The sequence below is a fragment of the Vidua macroura genome, chromosome 2, assembly GCF_024509145.1.
Source record: "Vidua macroura isolate BioBank_ID:100142 chromosome 2, ASM2450914v1, whole genome shotgun sequence".
Lineage (NCBI taxonomy): Eukaryota > Metazoa > Chordata > Aves > Passeriformes > Viduidae > Vidua > Vidua macroura.
Window position 1 is genome coordinate 66,281,668 of NC_071572.1, and position 22,055 is coordinate 66,303,722.

The following is a 22,055-nucleotide window of genomic DNA, read 5'->3' on the forward strand; positions in this document are numbered from 1 at the left end:
CACAAAAAAAAAAAAATAAAAGAAACCTGTGTAGATGTAGACATCATAGAGGATTGATATTTGCAAAGCAAGTTATAGTAAAGAATGAATAAGATGGCAAAAAAATGTAGAAATGAGGTATCAATTAGCCTAATGGTTGGAGTGGGCAAACTGGTCAAGCCATACTTCTTCTAAATTTCTTCTTCTGACTCATGATCCTGTTCAGATGTTTTCAGTAAACCCATTTCCATGGGCTGGGACTGCTTAACCTTCGAACGGACTGCCCTGGAAAGAACAACAAAAAAGTTGTCAATGGTAACTCAAAGGCTCATCTGACCATTTTTTACATGGTAAAATCCTGTTTAACTCTTGTGTTAACTCATCAGTGAGTTAGGATGACTCATTCTGTGATTCTGTGATTAGGAAGTGCTGCCTTTACTGATACATCCTGACTGTACAGCTTGTAAGCACTTGTTCCTATGGACATATCCCAGAGCACTTCAAAGAAGCCTCAGTGAACCTTCCAGAAGGTTCAGTGTTGTGCAGGCACTCTGTTCACTTGGGAAGGGACCATAAAGCTGTGAGAAAGAGAGTCTGCCCAAACTACCCTCAGAGTGGAACTCTGCTCCTCTGTGGCCTCATCTGATGCTGCAGCAGCCACTGGTCCCAGCATTAGAAGGGACGTGACACTGCTGCCACTTTCTCAAGAGCTTCCCCTCTTTATACAGCAAACCAGTTACTCAGCCTTGAGTGCTGGTGCCTTTCAGACTGAGATGCAAAAAGAACTGGCACCTCAGTGCAAATCAAGACTGGAAGAACTATGTATTTAACATTATTAAATAGTGCTATTAGGATGGTAGGGATAAAGCAAAGGGTGAGAAGCATGTTTAGCACACTGCAGGAAAAGGCTTGGTAAGGTCCTGTGATCTGATGGCAGAGGCATTTTTACAGCCAAATTAACACTGAAGTTGGAATTTTGTCAGAATTAGCACTGGGCGGTAAGGAAAAGGGCTAACTTTAGACATTAGGGAGTGAAAATGACTAGTGAAAAAGAAATCAGGTTTGATTACGGGAAATTTCTAGCAAGGAATTCTGTGCAATAATCTTCACAGTAAAGTCATGATGCGTGCTCTCTAAGCCACTTAAAATTAGCAGAAATGAGCAGTGGGCAACAAGATTCTACAGGTAAAAAAATCTCCTACTTCTGACTTTATAAGCACTTAAAAATGTGGAAGACTATTGGCATTCATTTTATGTGAGAAGTATTATGCTGTGCTATCAGAGCTGCATTTATGGATGTGTTTTTTCTTCTTTCTACGGAAGCAATGTCATGTGCTTTTCATTGATTACTAATAACTATTTTTATTTTACCTTGCAAGACAATTACTTACTTCATAGAAACTTTTGTCAGTGAAACTTTTCTAAAATAAACCTCCCACTAGAATACACAAACAAGTCACCAAAGTTTTAGTGCTTCAAGTAACTTACCAGCTGACAATTGTGTAATTCACTGCAAGTATAAGAAAAGCAAAAGCAAAATGCCAGCAATAGCACATGGTCAGGAACATCATGTTAGTGTGATCCGTCTGATTCCACTCTGGGCTTCCATTTGGAGGATAAAGCACAAAGCCAATCTGTAGTAAAATAAAAGAGATTTAGTACATGTCATTTGATGAGCATCCTGTGCCATATCCTGGTTTTTGCTACCCATCAGAAGGCAGACATTTAATTTGCTTGTGGGGTTGCTTATTTCTGTGTTTACTATTAAAACAATTTTGCAGTCAATCTCAGGTGTGATGGATCACTTTAAACAGCTGTGTGCAGAAATGCCTTTGAAGATAAAGTGCCAGTCCCAGAGACCCACTGCTCTTGCCCAGAAAATTAAGGAGCCTGCCCAACAGCCCAGCCCTGCAACAATCACAATTATGCACTGTAAGGAAAGGGGCTGGTGCTCAGCCCTGTGTGCTCTGAACTGAAATCACCTCACGGATCAGAAAACCTGCCTGGCCATTTGCACTGCCTCCCTTCTTCCCAGTAGTGTCTGGGAATGGATTACATGGCTGGGAAAATGAATGATCAATGAACAAATAAAGGGGAGCCACAATTCTATTTCTGCTGGGCCATCCAAGGGAAGGGTCAGAAATGGCATAAAAATGGAGCTTCCCCATGCAAGACTGTAAGTTCATGTGAAATACATAGCTGATTTGTTTTTTCAGAACTGGAAAGATCAAATTCATATTTGTGCATAAAATGGAAAAACAGTTAATTCTGTGGCTATGCAGGGTTTGCATGACAAACACCAACCCTCAGCTTAGTACTGCTTAATATTATTCGAAGTCATCACTCAGCAGTTTAGCTGAGAATTTAGAAACTGGGAAGAAGAGAGGAAGAAGGAGGGGAGTCAATTTTGCATTTCCATGCAGAGAATTCAATGAATAGGGTGTTGATGATGCAGAAAGAAAGTCCCTTTACCTTTTACAAATTTCCTGTGCTGCAGCCAGTGTGTGGTTTTCAGTCACACAGATGGCTGAAGTCTGATGCGGGTGCGAAAAAAGCCACACTTAAATTTCTTCTATTTTTAGTACTTCAGTTTTTACTTTGAAACAAAACCCACATTGTCTCTAGAGCTAAAGAAATAATCTGTTCTAAAATTAGACTAGGCAGAAAACAATGAATAAATGGTTGCATCTATTCCTCCTATGTAAAGCTTCTTAAATCACCAGCTGGAAGTTTGCAAACAAGAAAATAAAACAAGAAAATAAACCAGCAAGTGCTGCACTTATATGAGTTCACTTATAGAAAAATACAGCCAGTTCTGAGGTCTGTCTTCATGCCAGAGCAAGCATTTAAATATTTGATTTGGTGCTGAGTGTCCAGTTCTCCTAAGAAACAGCAAACATTTTTATTCATCGTGCCTGGCCAGCAAAGAAAAAAGGGAAGCCAGTCTAGACATGCCGGAAAGAAAAATCATTGGAGTGACCTCAATTCCCCACTATAAGATGAAACACACATCAGCACCAGTGCTCCTATTTCTGTTACAAACTCCCAGCAGCTCCTGAAATCTCTCTCTTGTTCTGACAGCAGAGAAAGAGTCGCTGTCAAATATCTGTTACTGGATAAACTCGCAAGTAAGTGAGGGTATGGAAGCTACCTTTTGAGGAGTCATTTCAAGAGCCATACCCCTGAAATATCAAAGTTTTGGCTGTTCTTTTTTTCTGCTCAGCTCCCAGAGCACTAGAAAAGCAGGAGGCTTTACATCAACCTGTCTCCTAATGAGAATCTGTAACTTTTGAACTTGGCAATGTCAATGAGGCCTTTGCCTCACCTGTCTAGTACTACACTGGGTGTCTACTCTCTTTATAAAGAATATATATTTTCATGTTCTAAAATCAATACCACTTGGCTGGCAAATTTGGAACAGGATGTTACAGGGATCAGAGAGCTCTGTAATATGGAGAAATCAAGAAAAACACTTTAGCTTCTTTATTGACTCATATAAAAGGCACTTGAAGTAAAACAGTTGCTGCTTCTTCTTCTGTAAAATGACTATGAGAAATACTTTTATCTCTTAAAAGAAACTTTTTTTTCTGTATCTCTTTAAAGGAATTTATTTTCTGTAAGTCTTTTGAGGTCTGTGTTTAAAAGGCATATATATAACCTGTGAAAAATCTGCAAAGGGTTAATGAGTAATTTTGGTGAGGAAGAAATTACAAAGGCAGAAAAGTGACCTACCTGCCAGAACCAGCTGCCTTGTAATATGCAGAGGCTTGTACGGAGCATCTCTAGCACAATACTGCCACGGAAAAAAACTTCCAAAAATATGCAGGCAGCAGCTCCAAAGATAGCAAATAGCAGTAACTGATGAACATGAACATCCAGCATGGCTCTCCCATGAAGATGGTAGCAGAAGAGAAAACCTGGAATAAATTGTGATCAATTTCAGATAATTTCTTCCCTTGCAATTTCCCTACATCTGCTTTTAGAAAATGTTTCTGGCATTTCTCTTTATGTCGGTATCATCCTCCCTCACACTGGCTTTAGCTAACCAGTTGTGTACCATGTCAGTACCTACATCAAACACATGCCTGAGCTACTGAGCACTTACCCAAAACAGGCCTTTGCTGCTATTTTCATAACATTTGCTGTCAGAGCAGGTAGGAAAGCTAAGATACACCTCTGCAATGTGGGATCATGACCTGGGCAGTGCAAGGAGGGCCAAGACTGATCTTTTTGTGATCTCTTTGAAGTGTCAGGGAGTGAAATGCCCAGCTCCCAGAGGGTCATTCTGTAAGGCTGATTTGAGATTCTGAGACCAATGATCAATACCCATCCACAGGATTCATGCACATCCCTGCAGGGAGAGGCAAACTGACCTTCAATGAAGACTGCTAAGGAAAGCATCATCCTGTCCATGGCTGCTGGCAGTGCATTGGTCCCGTGAGCCACGATGTCCACCAGCCCCGAAATGCCATAGAAGAGGTACATGGTGGCATGCTGCCAGTTCATCAGGTGATCCCAGTGCTTCTTCTCATAGTTGTACAGCTTCAGATGAGGTCCATCAGGAACAAACTGCTCAGCCACCATCCCTGTGCAGGAAACAAGAAGAAAAATCATTTGTTCTGGTACTTAAGGTATAAACTGATGACAAATTTTTACACAAACAATAGAGGCAGCAATACATCCCCAAGCAGCGTAATGCCAATAAGTTTGAGGTTTTAGCATCACGTAATCTGGAGAGTGGAGAGCCAGGGGAAATCAGGCTTCAGCTCCACTCCAGGTGGAACTATTTGCATCTTGCAGTTTCCAGCAGTGAAAATGAAAACAGCCATTCTGTATTGCTTTTTCTTCTTTTAAACAATTGCTATTGTAGTAGTCCTCTGACCACGTTTTCCAGCTGCCTTTTCTAATGGTTCAAACATGAGCATAACACACACTAAAGTCTCCAAAAGAAAGATTTACCATTTCAGTACCCTGCCACATGCAGGGTGACAGAGTTCAGACTCATAATTCAAAGGGGATTTTTTCTCTAAAGCCATAAAAGGAAACCATTCCACTGTGCAGAGTTATTAAAAGTCCCATGGGAATGTACATGGAGTTAGTATATGTACACTGCTCCACTCTCTCCCTTACCTTGGCCCCTCAGTGTCTTGCTAACTAGCTGAAGTACTCCAGCAAGGGAAAATTGCTTTTAAATTCTTTGTATGATCAATGAAGTCTGGGGAGAGTTTAAAAGTTGTTCTGTTTTTAAATCATTAAAGCTGATTATATTGTTTATAAAGCATAGGCCAGCATCCTGCTGTATAAGTACATATGCTGTACTGCAAATGCAGTGTTGTTCCACCTTTATTTCCAGTTTTCCTAACATGGAAACAGCAGGTTTTACTCCTGTTGCCTTTACTGTCTGTCTTAGCCAAGTGGTTTTTCCATACTTTCAATTTGAATCGGAATTTCCATATGTTAAAATAATAGCTTGTGGTTTCAAAGTGAATATAAAAACAGTACATTGATGTTTTAGCTGCCAAACTACCTCTAGCCAGAGACTGGGAGATTTGTAAGAAAGATGTCCACAGTCACGCCTCAAAATGAATGCTATTATTTAGATTTTAATCATTTTTTAATGATAAAACTTAGACACAACATCCCTTCAGTGCTGATGTATCTTAACAGAGAGGAAGGAAAAGCAAGAACAAGACTTTGTCACAGCCTGCACCTTGATTAGAAATGAGTCAACTCTGGGCATCTAAAGAAGAGCAGACAAATAGAATCTAGAAGTGCAAAAAAGCTTAAAATTTAGAGATTTTTCAACTTGAGCCGCAGGTGCTGAGCTCCTCAGATCCCTTGTTATTTAGTTTAGTTATCCTCTAAAGCCAAATCACTACGACACAACCTGCCAGGATGTAAACAAGAACTAAACACTTCCAGTTAGCTACACAGTTCCCAAAACCACCCCAGTGGGTTTGTACCAGGCCTGGACACAACAGAAGGACAAACAGCTCCCCCACACCCCATCACAACAGTCCTGCAGCAATAAGATCTGGAGCTCAGTCTCTTTGTGTGAATATTTTCACTTTTGACTGAGATTAATAAAAATTCATCTGCATCATTTACATATTTTACCAATAAATCAGTGGAGGCATCCAACATCTGAGATGGTTGAATTCAAAAGAGAATCACAGTCTGATGCTCCCAGTGTGCACATGAGAGCCCCTTGCCTAACAGTGAGATGTGGTCAGGAGCAGTCAAGAGTGGTCAGGAGACCTCATGGAAGCTCCAGAAGAGCACTATGGATGGAAACCATGTTATGGCCACAGCTGTTTAATTAACAGCAGCAGCCCCACCACTACTCAGTGGTTAAAGGGCAAAAGAGCAGAACAATAAGGAGATTCATTTTATCAGAGAACAAAATTTAAAGCAAAAAGTGTCAGAAGGTACAGCCTGCCCTTAGTCCACCTCACTTACCAGTGAGGGCAAAGACAGCTTTGATGATGCCCTCAACAAACTCCAGGCGCTGGAATCCTGCCCTGGAACCAAGGTAGCAAGCGTTCTTGTTTTTCCGACAGGCGTACTTCAGTGGGTACTTCACTGACCACCACAAGCCAAAAAGAAGGAAAAAGCTTCCAGGGAGGGCATGCCCTTTGAAATTACCCATGGTTTTCTGCTAGGCAATACCTGAGGGAGAAACAAACAGAGACTGATTATGGGAATAGCAGGAGAATTCTATGGGTTATAATTTTAAAGTATATCCTTGCATAGATCAAATGGGTGTCACTGAATTGAGTATTCACAGTTAATTTAAAAATAAGTTTGGGCACTTATCTTCCCAGCCAGTCTCCCCTGTTTCATAGTTTTGCAGAAGCAGCAGAGCTGCTGACTTGAAATGCAGAGCTGTCAGTCAGCAGGGTAGGAGAAGGAAAAGCCATAGCACACTATGTCTTGCTGTAGAAGTTGTGCCAGCAAATGAGAGAACCTGAATGCTCACTATTTGGTGAGAGAGAGAGTTTTATAGACAGAGTTTTATATTTTTTTCCTTTATGAAAGAAAACCAAGTCAATACCTGACTGAAGGAAAAATGAATTGCATACCCATCAAATGGGTAAACATTCACTAGTAAATTGTATTTTTTATTTCAATCCAGATATCTTGTTATGATTTGCAAACATGAAGTAATTTTCATTATTTTATGGGTGAATTATGTACCCACGACTAGATATATATTATCAAGTACATCAAGTGCACTGTGTGACAAGGTTATTACTTGGTCAGGATTATACAGTCATTTAAAAACAGTGCCATTCATAATCCTAGTAATTCTGGTCATCATCCCAACATTTGGTATAGTTGAGCCAGTGGCTTCTTCATTAAAATGATGGTTCTAACATTAAATTGCAATTTTTCTTTAAGATATTATAAATTGAGTTATTGTGCCCCATGTTCCAAAGGCATACTGAGTCTTTGCACAGGCCGCAATCAAGAATAACCACTTTAGAAGGATTGGCAGTCTGTACTTTCTTGTTACTTATTATTGTTGCTGACTTAAAAGTTCAATTGCCATACTTTACTGGAACTATCTGGCTATGAATTGAACATGGAAGCTCTGGTATATTTTTCTTTTCCATGAGTATATCCTATGGTCAGCTCTGCATAAGAAGTTTTAAACTGCAGCTTCTGGGCCATGGAGTACTTGCAGCTGGTTCACGTTAAGGCTGTCTAGTCATGTATTGTGAGCCCTCTCCTATTTCTGGAGGCTAAACTCCACTGAAAGCTTTACCTTTTTTTTTTTTTTTTTTTTTTTTTTTTTTTTTTTTTTTTTTTAAGAAGAGAAACTTCTCCACATGCACAGGTCCTGGAGTTCTCCTAAGACTATCCCAACTGCATGAAGAGAGGTGAGCTCTATAATCACAAAGGAGAAGAAAAGAAATTACGACTGTTCATGCATAGCATGAGTCTGGCCTGATTTAAACAGGATGAAGAGGGTCCTGCAGCCCCTGCCTGTCCCCTCATCTTCCAGAGCTGATCTCTCCCACTGTAAGGGCTGCTGAGTGGGAGAGGTGAGCTTTAAAAGCTTTCCCTGGATAACACCCTGCTTACCTAATTTCTAGGGAAGCACTGGGGAAGTACAAGAGCAGAGAAATGTGATGCTGGTTGCCCAAGCAAGCCCATTTCTGGATGTGTCCCTGCAGGTGTTGCAGGGTCTGGCATCTGCATGTGGAAGCTGGGAAGGAGAGCGTGTAGAGATGGGTGCATCGAGCTCAGGGAAGCAGCACCTGCCAGTCATGGGGCAGCCAAAGCGGGCACGAGGGACATGTTTATGAACAAAACATAAAGGACTCCCACTTGGGATTTCTGCTGTGTGGGGAAGGCCTCCTGCAGCTGAAGGTCCAAGGGCTGGGAGAGCCTTTGTCTGCCTCCTCTGCCTCCCCCATCACCCTTTAAAGTTCCGCTGAGTTGATGCCTGTGTGTTTTATTTGCAGGTGGGGAAAGCATGGCTCACTCTGCAGCAGCCCACAGCACAATGGGGCTCTCACTGGTGAGGTTTGGGGAGCTCAGCCCCATAGGCGGGACCCAGCCCCTGCTACCTCAGCCAAGAGGTTCTTTCTTCATTTTGGGACACCTTAGTTCAAAGAGTCTGACCTGCCTGTACATCCCTGCCAGTATTCCCCGCACCAGTGTTTGCCTCAATAAAGGGCAGTACTAACAGCTTTAGACAGTCGTATAAACTTTGCTTTAACCTTTAAAATACTTCTTTTGCTTTTCCAACCTTAATTTCTGAGGGTTTTTAAACATGCTGGCCTGGAAGGCATTGCTGTCTTTTCAGACACATTGGTCTTTTCCCTTCTTTGACTAAAAGAAAGAGGGGAGGAGAGGGGAGTGGCTTTTCCTCACCATGTCTGATCTCACTGAACACCGTTCATTGGAAAGACTTTATTCAATATTCATTACTATTCACCACAGGTACAAAGCAGTTCAAAAGGAACAATTTACCCTGTACTGCACATCAAAGCAAAACAATGGATTAGAAAGGTAAATGAAACCTCTGAATAACCCTCCCTTAGGAGAGTACAACTGCAGTAGGAGTGAAATGAAGAATTGTGTTGATGTCATTTGTAGTGCACAGTATACAAAACTTCAAAAGTAATTCTTAATCTGTAAATTCACACCTGGGTTACCTAGATCTTTAAACACTGGAGGATTTTTCTGCACTAATCTGGGCAAACCATCAAGAAACTTTGTTTTGAACTATTTTTTGCCTTTCAACACAAGCAAAAAGAAGAAAAGACTGATACAGCAGCTGATGTTCAGATACAATATAAACAAAATAGAACAAGAAATTTTTTTTTTTTTTGCTAAAAGAAATACAATCACATATTATTAGCTTTAGAGAGTGTAAACTTCAGATTGACTTCATCCAAAAGTGTTAGGGATTATTTGTAGGATTTCTCTGGAAAGACACATCAGTTCTGCTGGCCAGCTGTGTGGCAGACCTTTGGAATGCTGCAACTCAACACAGCTGGTTTCAGAAAGGAGTTATACAACTTACCCTTTAAAGTTTTTGTGAACTTAAAAACATCATGACAGAGCTTGCCTTAAACTGATTCAATTTCCCAATTCATGATTTTTTTCTTTTCAGGCCTGAGAGTACCTTTTGGTGAGTCTAGAAATTTCCTGCCAACACCCACAGTTTTGATGTGACTGAAAAGTTTGTCTGCAAATAAACTGGGGAATATTGCACAATTGGGGGCTTAGTATGAAACTGAGGATATGGTGAGGCTAAGCACAGACTCCTCAGTAAGAAAGTCACTGTGGGGTCAGGAGATGGATGTGGGAGGTCGAAGGCAGAGGTGTAATGGGAGGTGAAAGGAGAGGAGAACAATATGTCAGGCTACTGCCTTTCCATGTGGCACTTTGGCATCCCCCTGTGCAGCCTGGGACAAAACATCTCCTGCCAGCTCTTCTGCACAGCTTGAGAGCTGGGCAGTTTTGGTACAGCAGGTGCTATTTATTGGATAAAGATGGCATCAGCATGTTATGACAATACTTGATAAATTTGAGGGCTTATTTTTACAGAGCCTTAACAGTCTATATCTGCAATGTCAGACTGATGTTGCAGGATGTGCAAATCCAAGACCCTCTTTTTTACTCTCAGTGATTTCAGGCCAGGGTTGTTGGCAGAGCCACAGCCATGTTCTCAGCAGCAAATATTCCTTGCTGCCCACAGCCCTCCCTAGAGTTCATCATTAGATTGGATATGAGGAGAAATTTCTTCACTGAAAGAACTGTCAAGACACTACCCAGGGAAGTGGTGGGGTCATCTTTCCTGGAGGTATTTAAAAGGTATGGAAATGTGGCTCCTGGGACATTGTTTAGTGGAGGACTTGGCAGTGCTGTGTTAACAGCTAGACTCAATAATCTGAAAGGTCTTTTCCTACCCAAAAAATTATGTGATTCTATGGTCTGTCAGAGGTGTAAGCAGAGTTGCCGCACAGATGGGGGCCATGAGACCTGGCCACAAAACCACCCAGTCCCACCACATGCCACATACATTCCTTTAGCTGGTGACCTGCTTCACAACTTCAACTCTGTACAAATCCTTCTAACCCTGCCCCGCAAAGGCTGTGGTTCTGATGCCTACAAAAGGCACACAGACAGCTGGCATCACAGAATCACACAGAATCACAGAATCAATAGGTTGGAAGATACCTTCATGATCATTGAGTCCAACCCATGCCCTAATACCTCGACTAAACCATGTCACCGAGTGCCACATTCAACCTTTTTTTGAACCCATACAGGGATGGTGACTCCACCACCTCCCCGGGTAGACCTTTCCAGTACTTTATCACTCTTCCTGTAAAAAACTTTTTCCCAATATCCAACCTAAACTTCTCTTGGTACAGCTTAAGACTCTGTCCTCTGGTTCTATCAGTTGTTGCCTGGAGAAAGAGACCAACCCCACCTGACTAAAACCACCTTTCAGGAAGTTGCAGAGAGTGATAAGGTCACCCCTGAGTCTCCTTTTCTCCAGGCTAAACAACCCCAGCTCCCTCAGTCATTCCTCACAGGGCTTGTGTTCCAAGCCCCTCACCAGCCTTGTTGCCCTCCTCTGGATGTGCTCCAGCATCTCAACGTCCTTCCCAAACTGAGGGGCCCAGAGCTGGACACAGCACTCAAGGTGTGGCCTCACCAGTGCCAAGTACAGGGGAAGAATGACCTCCCTGGTCCTGCTGGCCACACTATTCCTGATACAGGCCAGAATGCTGTTGAATTTCTTGTTGTCCCCATGGGTGACAGGGCTGGCTTTCCAGCACATGTACATCCTTGCCTATTGCAGATCGAATGGCTGCTATCACCTGCTGTGTGCACTCCCAGAATTCCTGCAGGATCACTCACTCCTCATGTCTCCGCCCTGAAGTTTCACCACTCAGGACCCTTCCACCACCCATGGCAAGCAGCCATGGAGCCACAGAAGCCAGGACAACAGTAAATTTTGAGCTCTAGCAAAGCAAATTTTGGAGTCAAGATGAGGGAAGATCCCCCAGTGCCAACCAGCAGGGCTGCTGCCCTGAGGAGCATGCCCAGGAACTGGACAAAGCATACATTCCAGCTCAGATCCAGGCTTTTCACACAAAGTGCCCCTTGAAATGCTGCTCTCAGGAGAGTGTGGAGCACACCAGCACAGGACACAGCCCACACCTGCTGTCAGGGTTCCAGGACAGCCATAGGTTTCAACTACCTCAGTGAGACTCAGCCAAGGACCCCCATCCTGTCACCCCTGCTCAGAGGTCTATGGTCCTGGTGGAACTGGAGAGAAAGGTAATTAGGCATAATTATGGCAATAAACTCAATTGTTGAGGTACTTTATAAGTTTTAAGTACCAGTCAATGTTTCTGCAGCTGATTGGAATGAAGAACAAGAATAATTTACAGCTACCTGTGAATGTGAGATGGTTTTTTTTTAATGTGAGAATTCCAAGCATAGTTTTTCTCTTGCAATAACTACAGAAAGCACTGCATGATTAAGGTTTTCCCAGCAATTAGAAAGCTGCATGGTATTACAAAAGTGTTTTACATCCACACTTTGCCAAACCAATATAGGCTGTTCATGGTTGCCAACAAATTCCCCATGTAGCCATAAGGCTTTGTGTGCTTGGGTTGTTCATCCCTCTGTTCAGGCTGCATCTTACTCCTTGGGGTCAGAAGGGAACATGGGATTCCACTGAAAAAGGAGGCTTCCAGGTGAGCACTCAAGAAAAGGTGTGTGGTTTTGTGGCTATTAAGAGCTGCCTTTTTAGCCTGAAAATTTTCTCACACCATCAGAAGCATGAAAGGCAGGCAGGAAATAGACTCAGATGGTTGATTTAAATATCTTCCAATTTTTTTTGGGAGAGATGTTTCATAACATTTATCAGTTTGATTTCTGATCTCCATTTTCATGGGGCAAGACTTGCAAGTGCTGTGGAGAAACCCTACATGCCACCTGGTTACTCAGAAGGCTTCTCAATTGCTTCTTACGTTAGTTTCCCTTTTATCCCCTTTCCCTTTAAAGGACACTCAGAGGTTTAGGCAGTGCAACCTACCTGGGACAGGGACATGAGCAGTAGCTGAGCCAGAGCCTGCCCTGCAGCAGGCAGCTTCCCCTCCCTGCACATTCTCCTGCCACAGCAGTATGCTCTGCAATTTCCTGTGTTTGTCAAGCCCTGAGGGATGCTACAGAGGACTGTCGACCAGAAATGTGGATTTCTTTTCCAGAAATGACACAACTTATAAAGCCACAAACTCACTCTGCTGCAATGCTTCCCTTTCTGCTATACAACCATATGGCAACAAAGGTTAAGCCCAAAGATTAAACATCACCAATTTTTTCTTCCATATGCTAGATTAGAAAATAGTGATGTGGAGTTTATAATATTTGATGGGAAATGTTTATTTATCCATAACAGCTGCAGGAATGGATTGTGATATCGGTGAGAATGATGTACCCAGATAAGAGGAGGAAATAACAATTGTAGGCATTTTCTAATCGGTGCACAAGCTGTGATCATACAGCTTTTACAAAAAAAAATGGAAACCAGCAAAGCTGAAATGCATGTAAGACAAAGAAAATCACAGACAACTGATTCAGTAGCAAAGTTTCTTACTCGCAGCTAAAGATCTATTCACGAGGCAAGTGCCTTTTGTCCTGCAGCCATTATACTGTAAGCACCAGAGACAGCCAGGCTGATTGAAAATCTGTCTGCTCCAAGTACATTGTTCACTGAACGCAGTCCTGGTTACATGTCATGACTGAAAGCCTTTCAGCAATTACAGCTCCATGTTCCCAGATGAATCATGCTCTGGTGTTAGGGAAATACTCAGCTGACACCAATAGCTGCTTTAGAATTAGACTGGGACTAAGTACTGTGGGTATGAATGAAAGCAGGACAAAGAATATTTGAAATGCTGAAAAGTGACAGGATAGCCTTGGTATTTTTGGCTTAGGGGTGTGGGAGATAAAGATTTTCAAGTAAAGAAAAAAAAAAAGAAATGCCATAAACACGCATCTCCAAAGTCTGTAGGAAAAGAATTCAAGCCTTGAGAGAATCTTCAAGCCTAAAAGACAGGGATGAAAACCAAAAATCCCAGAGGTAATGACCAGAAATCTATCTGCTGGCCCTAGAAAGGAGGGACTCTGTGACACAATCTCCCACAGTGATGAGTTTGAGCCCACAACTTGTACTGCTCTATTCTTTTTCAGTGCCTTGCATCTGTCAGAGACTCTTCCTTCCTAGATACATGTCAGCCCTCTGAGTGCTCCTCACTGTCTTTGTTATCTCTCATGACCCTCCATTTTCTGGCTCTTTCCCTGTTCTCTGTGCATGTGCTGACTACTTTTGCTCCCACAGATGAGCAGGCTATCTCCAGGGGTAATCCAGGGACAACAAGTGCTACATAACAATCTTACCTTTGGCTCTTGATATCTGAGCAGCTGCTCATCTGGGGATATGAAATTTTTGGTCCTCAGGACTGCCAAATTGGAGCTTTTCTTAGAGCACCACAAGTTCAAAAAACTTACACACACAAAAGGAAACCTGGTAAGCGCATGGGACACATGAGCGTAATTTTTTCCTAGGAAAGAATAATAGTTCCTGTATTGGTCATAAACCCTGGTATTTCCTAGCACTGCCTGAAATAAAGGGTAAAATAGCACGGGTATGTCAGTAAACTGTTGCAGGTATAGCAGTGCTGGTCTCCAGTGGGACCAGGTTGGCTCTAGTCACCACAGCCACTTCTGTGCCCACTGTGGGGTGCCTCCTGTGGGGTGACCCTCCATCTGTCCCCATGCAGGGTAGCAGTTTCCTTCTCCACAGAGGGTCACAGCAGACTGCTGCCCTCCAGCTGAGGTGCTGCAGGGCTCCTCCCAGCATGGCAGTTTTTGACTGTGTGTGGCAGAGGCAGAGTGCTACCAGAGAGAGGGCATAAGGAGGGACATGCTGTGACATCCTGCTGCTGTGCTGTGGGAGTTCTTCACTAACATCTGAGACCATCTCCCCTGTCCAGTCCACCCAGAGCTGGACTTAGCTGGAGCTCTTAGTGCTTCCCTATTTTAACCCAAGTTGTACTGGCTAGTGAAAGTCCTATATGCAGTCACTCTCCTTTTGAAGTCAATTCCTTTTATCATAAAATCACAAACTCATGAAATCACAGAATGGTTACTGCTGGAAGGGGGTTCTGCAGGTCATCTCGTCCAACCCCCCTGCTAAAACAAGTTTATCTAGAGCAGGTTGCCCAGGATTGCATACAGACATTTCTTGAATATCTCCAGTGAGGGAGAATCCACACCCTCTCTGGACAACCTGTTCCAGTGCTCAGCCACCTGCAAAGGAATGAAGATTTTCATCATGTTCAGGTGGAACTTTGTGCCCATTGCTCCTTGTCCTGTCACAGGGCACCACTGAAAAGATTCTGGCACCATCCTCTTGACAGCAGCCCTTAAGCCCTGTATGCATTGATGAGGTCCCCTCTCAGCTCCAGGCTAAACAGGCCCAGCTCCCTCTGCTCTTCCTCTGAAGAGAGATGCTCCAGTCTTCTAATCTTCCTTGCAGCCCTCTGCTGGACCCTTTTCAGTAATTCCTTGTCTTCCTTGAAATCAGGAGCCCAGAACTGGACACAGGACCCCAGACGGGGCCTCACCAGAACAGACTGATGGGGGAGGATTACCTATGATCTTTAAAACAGTCTGAGTCACTTCAATGAACAAGCTCTGCAGGACTCTAGTTATTCCTGGAATTCCATGGTCCAGCAGAGGTTACACTGCCACTAGGAAGATTGCTCCATGGCTTTGCCACAAAAAACAGTTCTGTAGGGTATAATCCCTGGCTCCTCTTTGTCTTTCAAGTTATGTTCACTTATATGTTCTCTGCTTCCTAGGAGAGAAAAGGCTTCCTAGGCTAGGAAAATGTCAAGAGAGCAAAGTTTTATGTATCAACTGATGATTTAGAGATCAGAGCCCTGCTCTGGAGAGGAAATTAAATAAAATATGGATTAGTTTCTGTTGGCATCCTTTTCATAGACCTCCTCCTACAGCATCTTGACAGTACAGTTGGCGTTTCAGTGGAATGGTCTCATAAAACAGCAAACCCGACAGGACTACTAGATTATGGAAAATATTTCTAATAAATACTAATGACCACTTGGGCTGTGATCTTGCATTTGGCACTTACAAAGCTCTTTACACTCTTAGAAGTTACTGTAATTGTCATTTATATCTCCAAACACTTCTTGAAGGCAAGAAGACACAACCCAAAAAAAGGGCAGAGTCTACTGAGAAAACTTAATGTTTGAGTGGTCTTCAATGAATATTTTCCACCATCAAAGAAGCCATACCTGAAAGAGAGCTCTGTGCTTAGAGGAGGACAGGTCACAGAATCACAGAATTAATTAGCTTGGAAAGCACCTGGATCATTGAGTCCAGCCTTTGATCACCATCCTGTCAGCTTCACCACGGGGCACTGACTGGCACGGCCAGTCCCCTCCAGGGACAGTGACTCCACCACCTCCCTGCATCGTCCAATCCAATCACCCTTTCTTTATAGAAATAATTCCTAATGTCCAACTGAAACCTCTCCAGGCACAGCTTAAGACTATGCCCTTTCATCCTGTCCCTACTTGCTTGGGAGAAGAGGCAGACCCATGCTTAGCTACAACCTCCTTTCAGGTAGCTATAGAGGAGGTGTGAAGGCATGAAGGTGTGAAGTACAGGGCCTGCTGACCTCAAGATGAGTTATAATACTTTGGTTGCAAGGGTTTCTCCCTTACAATAACTACTGGTGACTGTGCAGAAAAGGCATTGGAATTTCTCTTCATCATGTACAGGACCAGATATTGGGGTGACTGAAGCCTTTGAATGAGAAACTGGATTACAAAGAAGACCCTGTTTTAAGGAATCACCAAACACTAACAAAATCTGGGAAGCAGAATTGTCATCTGTGCTGTGCGCATTAGTAAGCTTTCACCTTAAGGACAGTCTCGAGTCAACAAAAATGGGAAGGGAGCTCATATCAACAAATGTGAGGTCATTATAAAGTCCTTGATGGTTTTCATAGGAAGGACTTGTTTTTCTTACTGAAAAACTACAAAGAGACTCAGCTTCCTAATGTAATGCTCATAACAGCTCATACTTTAGCAACAAGAAGGTGACACTTGTAAGAGCTGAACTTCTCCTGTCCCCTGCAAGGGAGAAGGCTGGAAACATGGGACATGTGTCCAGAATATTGGCTTCTGCTGTGACACTGTGCTTCATTTTGCTGTCTTATCCCGTAGAGAGCCAGCCACTTGTTCATGAATCTCTGCTTTCTGAAGTTATTCCATTAAGCGTTCATAACTTTCTGATAGAGTTAGATAATAGTTTGAGTTGGAAGGAACCTTTCGACCTGTATGGGCAACCAGTGCCAGTGTCTCACCATTTTCCTAAAAAAAAAAATAAATTATTTCTTTAATCTAAATAGACCCTCTTTTAGTTTAAAACCATTACACCTTGGTCCATCCACAAGCTCTACTAAAAAGACTGTCCCCATCTTCAGCCACCCCATTTGTCTTTGCAGTACAGTTAGGTAGTGTGAGCCCTCATTGCAAACAAAGTGATTAAAAATAAATGTTTAAATTTTATGGATTTGAAGACTATAACTAATTCTATGAGTGCTTGGGGCTTACAGCACTCTGCTGTGATAAGAAAAAAATATATAAAAATTTTCTTATCAGTAATTTCCACAAAGCTGTGCAACAGAGCAGGTGGGGTTTGCACCTAGAGCTTTGCCTTGACTAACCTGCCTTTGTACCTTGATGTTTTCTCTGCAGTCTGGTCTGTCAATCTCAGGCTAGCTGATAATACTGCTTCTCCAAGGGGAGCCACATGCACTGCCTCTATCAACTGTAGCCTGGGGAGAACACACTATCAACAGCAGAAAGCTGTGTGGATCAAAATCAAAAAGAGGAACACTAATGAATGAATGAGAGTGTTGGCAAGGCAGTCTGTAACATTGATGCTATCTGGGAGAAATGGCTGGCTGACTTTGCCCAGCTCGAAGAGACAAAATGCTTGAGAGGTGTAGCTCCATTTTACAGGACCACTTCATACTCATTACATTGGAATCAGTTTGCTCTAATACAACATTAGCAGAAATTGAAGAGGCCTCCATGATACAGCAACAGCAGCTTCAGTTCCTGCAACCCCTCCAACAACACAACAGAGGGAGCAGACCCAGCAAGATCCTCTTCCAAAACCACTGGCATTACAGATGCTACACAATTTGTCTTAGAAATGTCTCAAGTGCAAGGTGATTTGGAGCAAGAGTTTTAGGAGTGTTGCTCGGATAGCAATAAAGTGTTATAGCAGGCCCTGATTTAGGCATAAATTGATAAAAGGGACTTAAGTCTCCTTTTTACCTTCTGGAGCCAAAAGCAGTGCCAGGACCCTAGGTCTGGCTCATGCTGCATGATGGGATAGAACTGCCCCTGTAGAGAGTCACTCTACTGAAAACTAAGGTATTTCAAAACCAATGTCAAATTATTTGTAATTCCTGGGTTTAGGAGCTTGTCTTGCTCGTAGCTTGGAAGAGGCAGTCAAAATTACTACTACTGCCAACTGCAAGTGAGCATGAGTCTGTTTGGTCACATGTGAAGAAAAGGAGCCAGTTGACAAGAGTTTCAATACTAAGAAGTCTTGGTTCATGTACCTTTTCAAACTGGAAACAAGAAGCCCATTTTTGTACTGCTGCACTGGCCATCTGCAGCACTGACTCAAATGATCTTTACAGGCAGATTTGTAAGCAAGAAGAGAGTAAACAGCAGTTTGCCTAAACACAGGCATAATTATTCCAGCCACTCCTCAAGGTTCATTTGCGTTTTCTTCTCCAGCAGTTATTTCTACCCACAGTCTCCACAACTGAAAGAAATCTGTTTGGTTTGCCCAGCTTCATTTGTAAAGAGAAAAATACAGAAAAAGCCACACAAGCAACCCTGAAAAGCAGCAAAAGACATCTGAGTAAACTTCTGAAAGGTAACCTCAGAGTCAATGATGAATTTGCATTTAAAATGGATATTGAAAACATTGATTTTGCAAAGTACTTGCAATTACTTGGAGTACAACTTGTGCCATAATTTAAAGAGTTCCACAGAAGCAGCAATATAAGGTGATGCAAACAAAGTTATACATAGTGGAGAAAACACAAGTCCTAAGTATGCAAATGCATGGTAATAATCAAACATTTGGTTTAAAAAGTAAAAAGCAGAAATACTTTGGTCTTATGTACTTCAGTTCCCAAACTCTTCAGAAAGCCCTTTATCAAAAAGATAATAATTTCTTTTATACCATGTCAAGTATTAAGTGTTATTAGGAGAGTAAAATATGATTTATTGATGGAAAAATTGAAACAAAATGGCACATATCCAGGGATGGAAAGTGTTTTTTCTGAGGGTTATTCTGTTTTGAAATAAAATAAAGAGGCTAAGATAATTTTAGGGTTTCTCTCATATAGTAGGAAGTCATGAAGTACATTTAAATTCTTTTAATTTTGCCTGGAAATTCAAGTTTGGATTTACACCTCCATTTGACAAATCCAAGAGGGAGGGAGAGGAAAAAATCACGTAGTAAACTTAGAACTAAGCCGAACACTTAATCTCCCCTTTGTTGAACGATCCAGAACCTCGGCTGCAAACCTCCTTGCACATGGGGCGGAACTCTCTGGACGCCTGCAAGGGCCACGCTCGCATTTCAACACCGGCAACCTTGGCGAAAGCGATTGCTGATTTAAATGTCCCGTCCGCGCTTTCCACCTCAGAAGTGCCCTCCGTGGAGCGAGCCGAGGCAAACATGAAGTAGTTGTCCTTCCACCCGGCAATATCCGACATCCCCCCACCCTGTCCCGCCGCCGCCCGTCCTGCCTTCACCCCGGCCCTTCCCGCAGCGGGGATCGGGGGCGCCGGGCTGCCCTTACCTGTGCCGCGCCCTCCCTCGCAGCCCCTTCTCCGCCTTCCTCCCCCTCCACCGGGGGTCTCGCTGCCGGTCCGGGCAGCGCTGGGGGCAGGACCCTCCAGCTGCGGCCCCCGGGAGATACGCCGGGGCCGCTCCAGATGTTTGCGACGCGGACGCCCAGATGTTCCCCTGGCGGCCCCGCGGGGGGCGGGTGTTCTCCTCCCCGCTTGGCCGGGAAGGACCCAGAGAAGAGCCAAAGGAAAGGGGCTCGGGGAAAGCGAGGCTTCAGCGGGATGCGACGCTGCCCGCCCCCTCTCCTGCCCCGCTTTCTCCAGGAAAAGCGGCCGGGACCGGGCAGGGCGGGCGCGGGGCTGGCGGCCGGAGACAGCGGCTCGCAGTAGCCCGGCTGACGAGGAAAAATAGAAAAAGTAGAGAGTCTTTCAGACATACAAACCTTCCTTTGATCGCTGCATATAACAGAGGCCTTTTTTAATTTACACACACACACCAACAGCAGTGGTTTTCTCCACGAAAATCAGCACCCCGTGACTGTCATTCCTGTAATTTAGCAGGAATTTATGGTACAGCCCTGAATCCAAAAGAAGAATGTCTAAAAATAAAATTTAAAGAACAAAACCATGGCTTTATTTGCACGTCATCCTGTAGTAAATCACATAAGTGACATTACAGAATCATTCACAGTGTAACGAAGGGCATCTCACACTGCACCACCTCTGTTACAACTACCAACAGAGAACACCAGTGAAAGCCACAAATTTTTCATTGTGGAAAAATCCTCCTTTGAAGTATTTGCCAGGAAGTTGTGATAATCAGCTTTTGAAGCTCTGTTTAAACTATGCCAGAAGACTCCCTTGACCCTTTTCCATTCCTGTCAGCATCAAGATCTTGTGTTGCCAAATTCCCCTGTGGCTGTAGGAATAAACAAGCCGAGGTGCAACTCTCCCTACCAGTAAGTCACGACTTGGACTGAATTCTGAGACACCTCCCTTCAAGTCCCATAATTTAAGATTTCTGCTTTTCATGATCCAGAAGCTTTTTTGTGGAAATTTGTGGAAGAAATCAACTCCATGTAAGGATTAAAACTTTTTCATGCTCACTTATCTTCTCAGGCAGCTGCATCCATGCCTGCTCTTTAGCACAAAGTGACACTTTCACTCTCAGATAAATAGTACTCCAGCAAATACCCCTCAGCATCTGGCAAGCAGATGCCTTTGCAGATTGGATGATGTAATGAGTACAGAGAAAAGGGCAATATTTCCCAGAAGGACCACCTCTTTGTAAACAGTGCTTCAGAAATGCAGCCTCTAAGAAAGCTGCTTCCTGGTCTGAGTGACTTTTTCTGCTTTTTTTTTTTTCAGATTGCAGAACGCATTTTACATCACATTAATCCCTACCTAATGGATATCCTTCTCTTGCAGAAGAGTTTTCAGTTAGACTGAGCTAAATCAGTCAATAATAGTGATCATTGTAATTACCTCTTCTATTTACCACTGGTTTGATGCTTGTCTTGGCAGTGGAGCAACAATCGCTTCTTGGGATTCCTCATTTCCATCCACACTTAAAATGACTTAAAAGTCATTCTAAGTGACAACCAATGTTGCCAATGTAAAAGACTCCAACTAGCATTCCCAGGGCCCTGCAGGGATCCTGCATTTTGCAAGTCAGTAACCACAGAGAGATGCATGCATAAAATATTGCACAAAACTGTTGGAGACTATGGAAATAACAGAACATTTTTTGTGATGTTTTTACCTAAGGTAAACAAAAGGCTGACAGTGCTGCCACATTCAGTCAAGTTCAGACCTTCCTTCATTTTGACCTTACTCTTTTTGCCTTATTCCAAAGTTAGTTAGGAAATTAATTCAACACTCCTGTCACAAATTTAGGATCCATGTTTGACACACAAGCAGGCAATTGAACTCTTCTCTTACTGGAGGAATGGTTGTTCTCTGCTGATATTGAGCATTGCATTGGAAGCAAGGAACTAAAATATTATTTCAAAGCAAAGCCTAAATGATGTGAGATTAATTTGCAAGTAGTGCTTTCCACAGGAGTTAGCTTAATGAAACATCACATGGTCAAATGCCTGTGGATCCAAGACCCACAGGTCTATTACATTGCATTTAGTATAGTGTCCAGTGCTTTCACTTTCATCAGAGTTATCAAAAATACCAGGCATTAACATCAGCCATGAAGTCACACATCTATGCCTTGATGCAAATAATTCATGAGCACATTACAGACAAATTAGAGCTGTAGATGTTTTAGGATTATTGTAACATCTGCATTTTGGCCCAGAAGACAAGACAGTACCTAGGGGCAGGTGAGATGGCTTCAGCCTGGGCACTTGAGGGAACACTACTTTACAAATCCAGACTTGTTTCTGGGTGAAAACTGAAGTGAAATGTTGATCTACTTCCCTGAACACTTGGAGCCCAAGGTTTGTGTTTGCTGTTTGTAGGTATCTTTGTAGCATCACACATAATTTATAGGTGAGGGAGTGAAGGCCCTCCCACCATATAAGTTAAAAGCAGGTTCAGGACCATCTGATGAAGGTGAATAGCCATGAGTGTCTGGGACCTGGTGAGAGGTGTCCTGAGAGGACTGGC

General features: G+C 43.0%; 1 protein-coding gene across 1 annotated transcript; it reads right to left on the reverse strand.

Annotated features, from left to right (window-relative positions):
• Positions 1–18: 18 nt before the first annotated feature.
• Positions 19–19,697, reverse strand: TMEM45A (transmembrane protein 45A). Its single transcript, XM_053970838.1, has 6 exons — positions 19,448–19,697; positions 6,439–6,648; positions 4,353–4,565; positions 3,712–3,896; positions 1,468–1,613; positions 19–264 (listed from the first exon to the last, which is right to left on the reverse strand). Exons 2-6 carry the CDS (start codon positions 6,626–6,628, stop codon positions 171–173), a joined length of 828 nt encoding a protein of 275 aa, XP_053826813.1. The 5' UTR covers positions 6,629–6,648; positions 19,448–19,697; the 3' UTR covers positions 19–170.
• Positions 19,698–22,055: the final 2,358 nt, after the last annotated feature.

Coding starts and splice junctions, on each gene's coding strand:
- TMEM45A (XM_053970838.1), bottom strand. CDS start 6,628: ATGGGTAATTTCAAAGGGCATGCCCTCCCTGGAAGCTTTTTCCTTCTT. Junction 1,614..3,711: donor AAGGCAGCTGGTTCTGGCAG/GTAGGTCACTTT, acceptor ATTTTACTACAG/ATTGGCTTTGTGCTTTATCC. Junction 265..1,467: donor AATTACACAATTGTCAGCTG/GTAAGTTACTTG, acceptor TGTTCTTTCCAG/GGCAGTCCGTTCGAAGGTTA.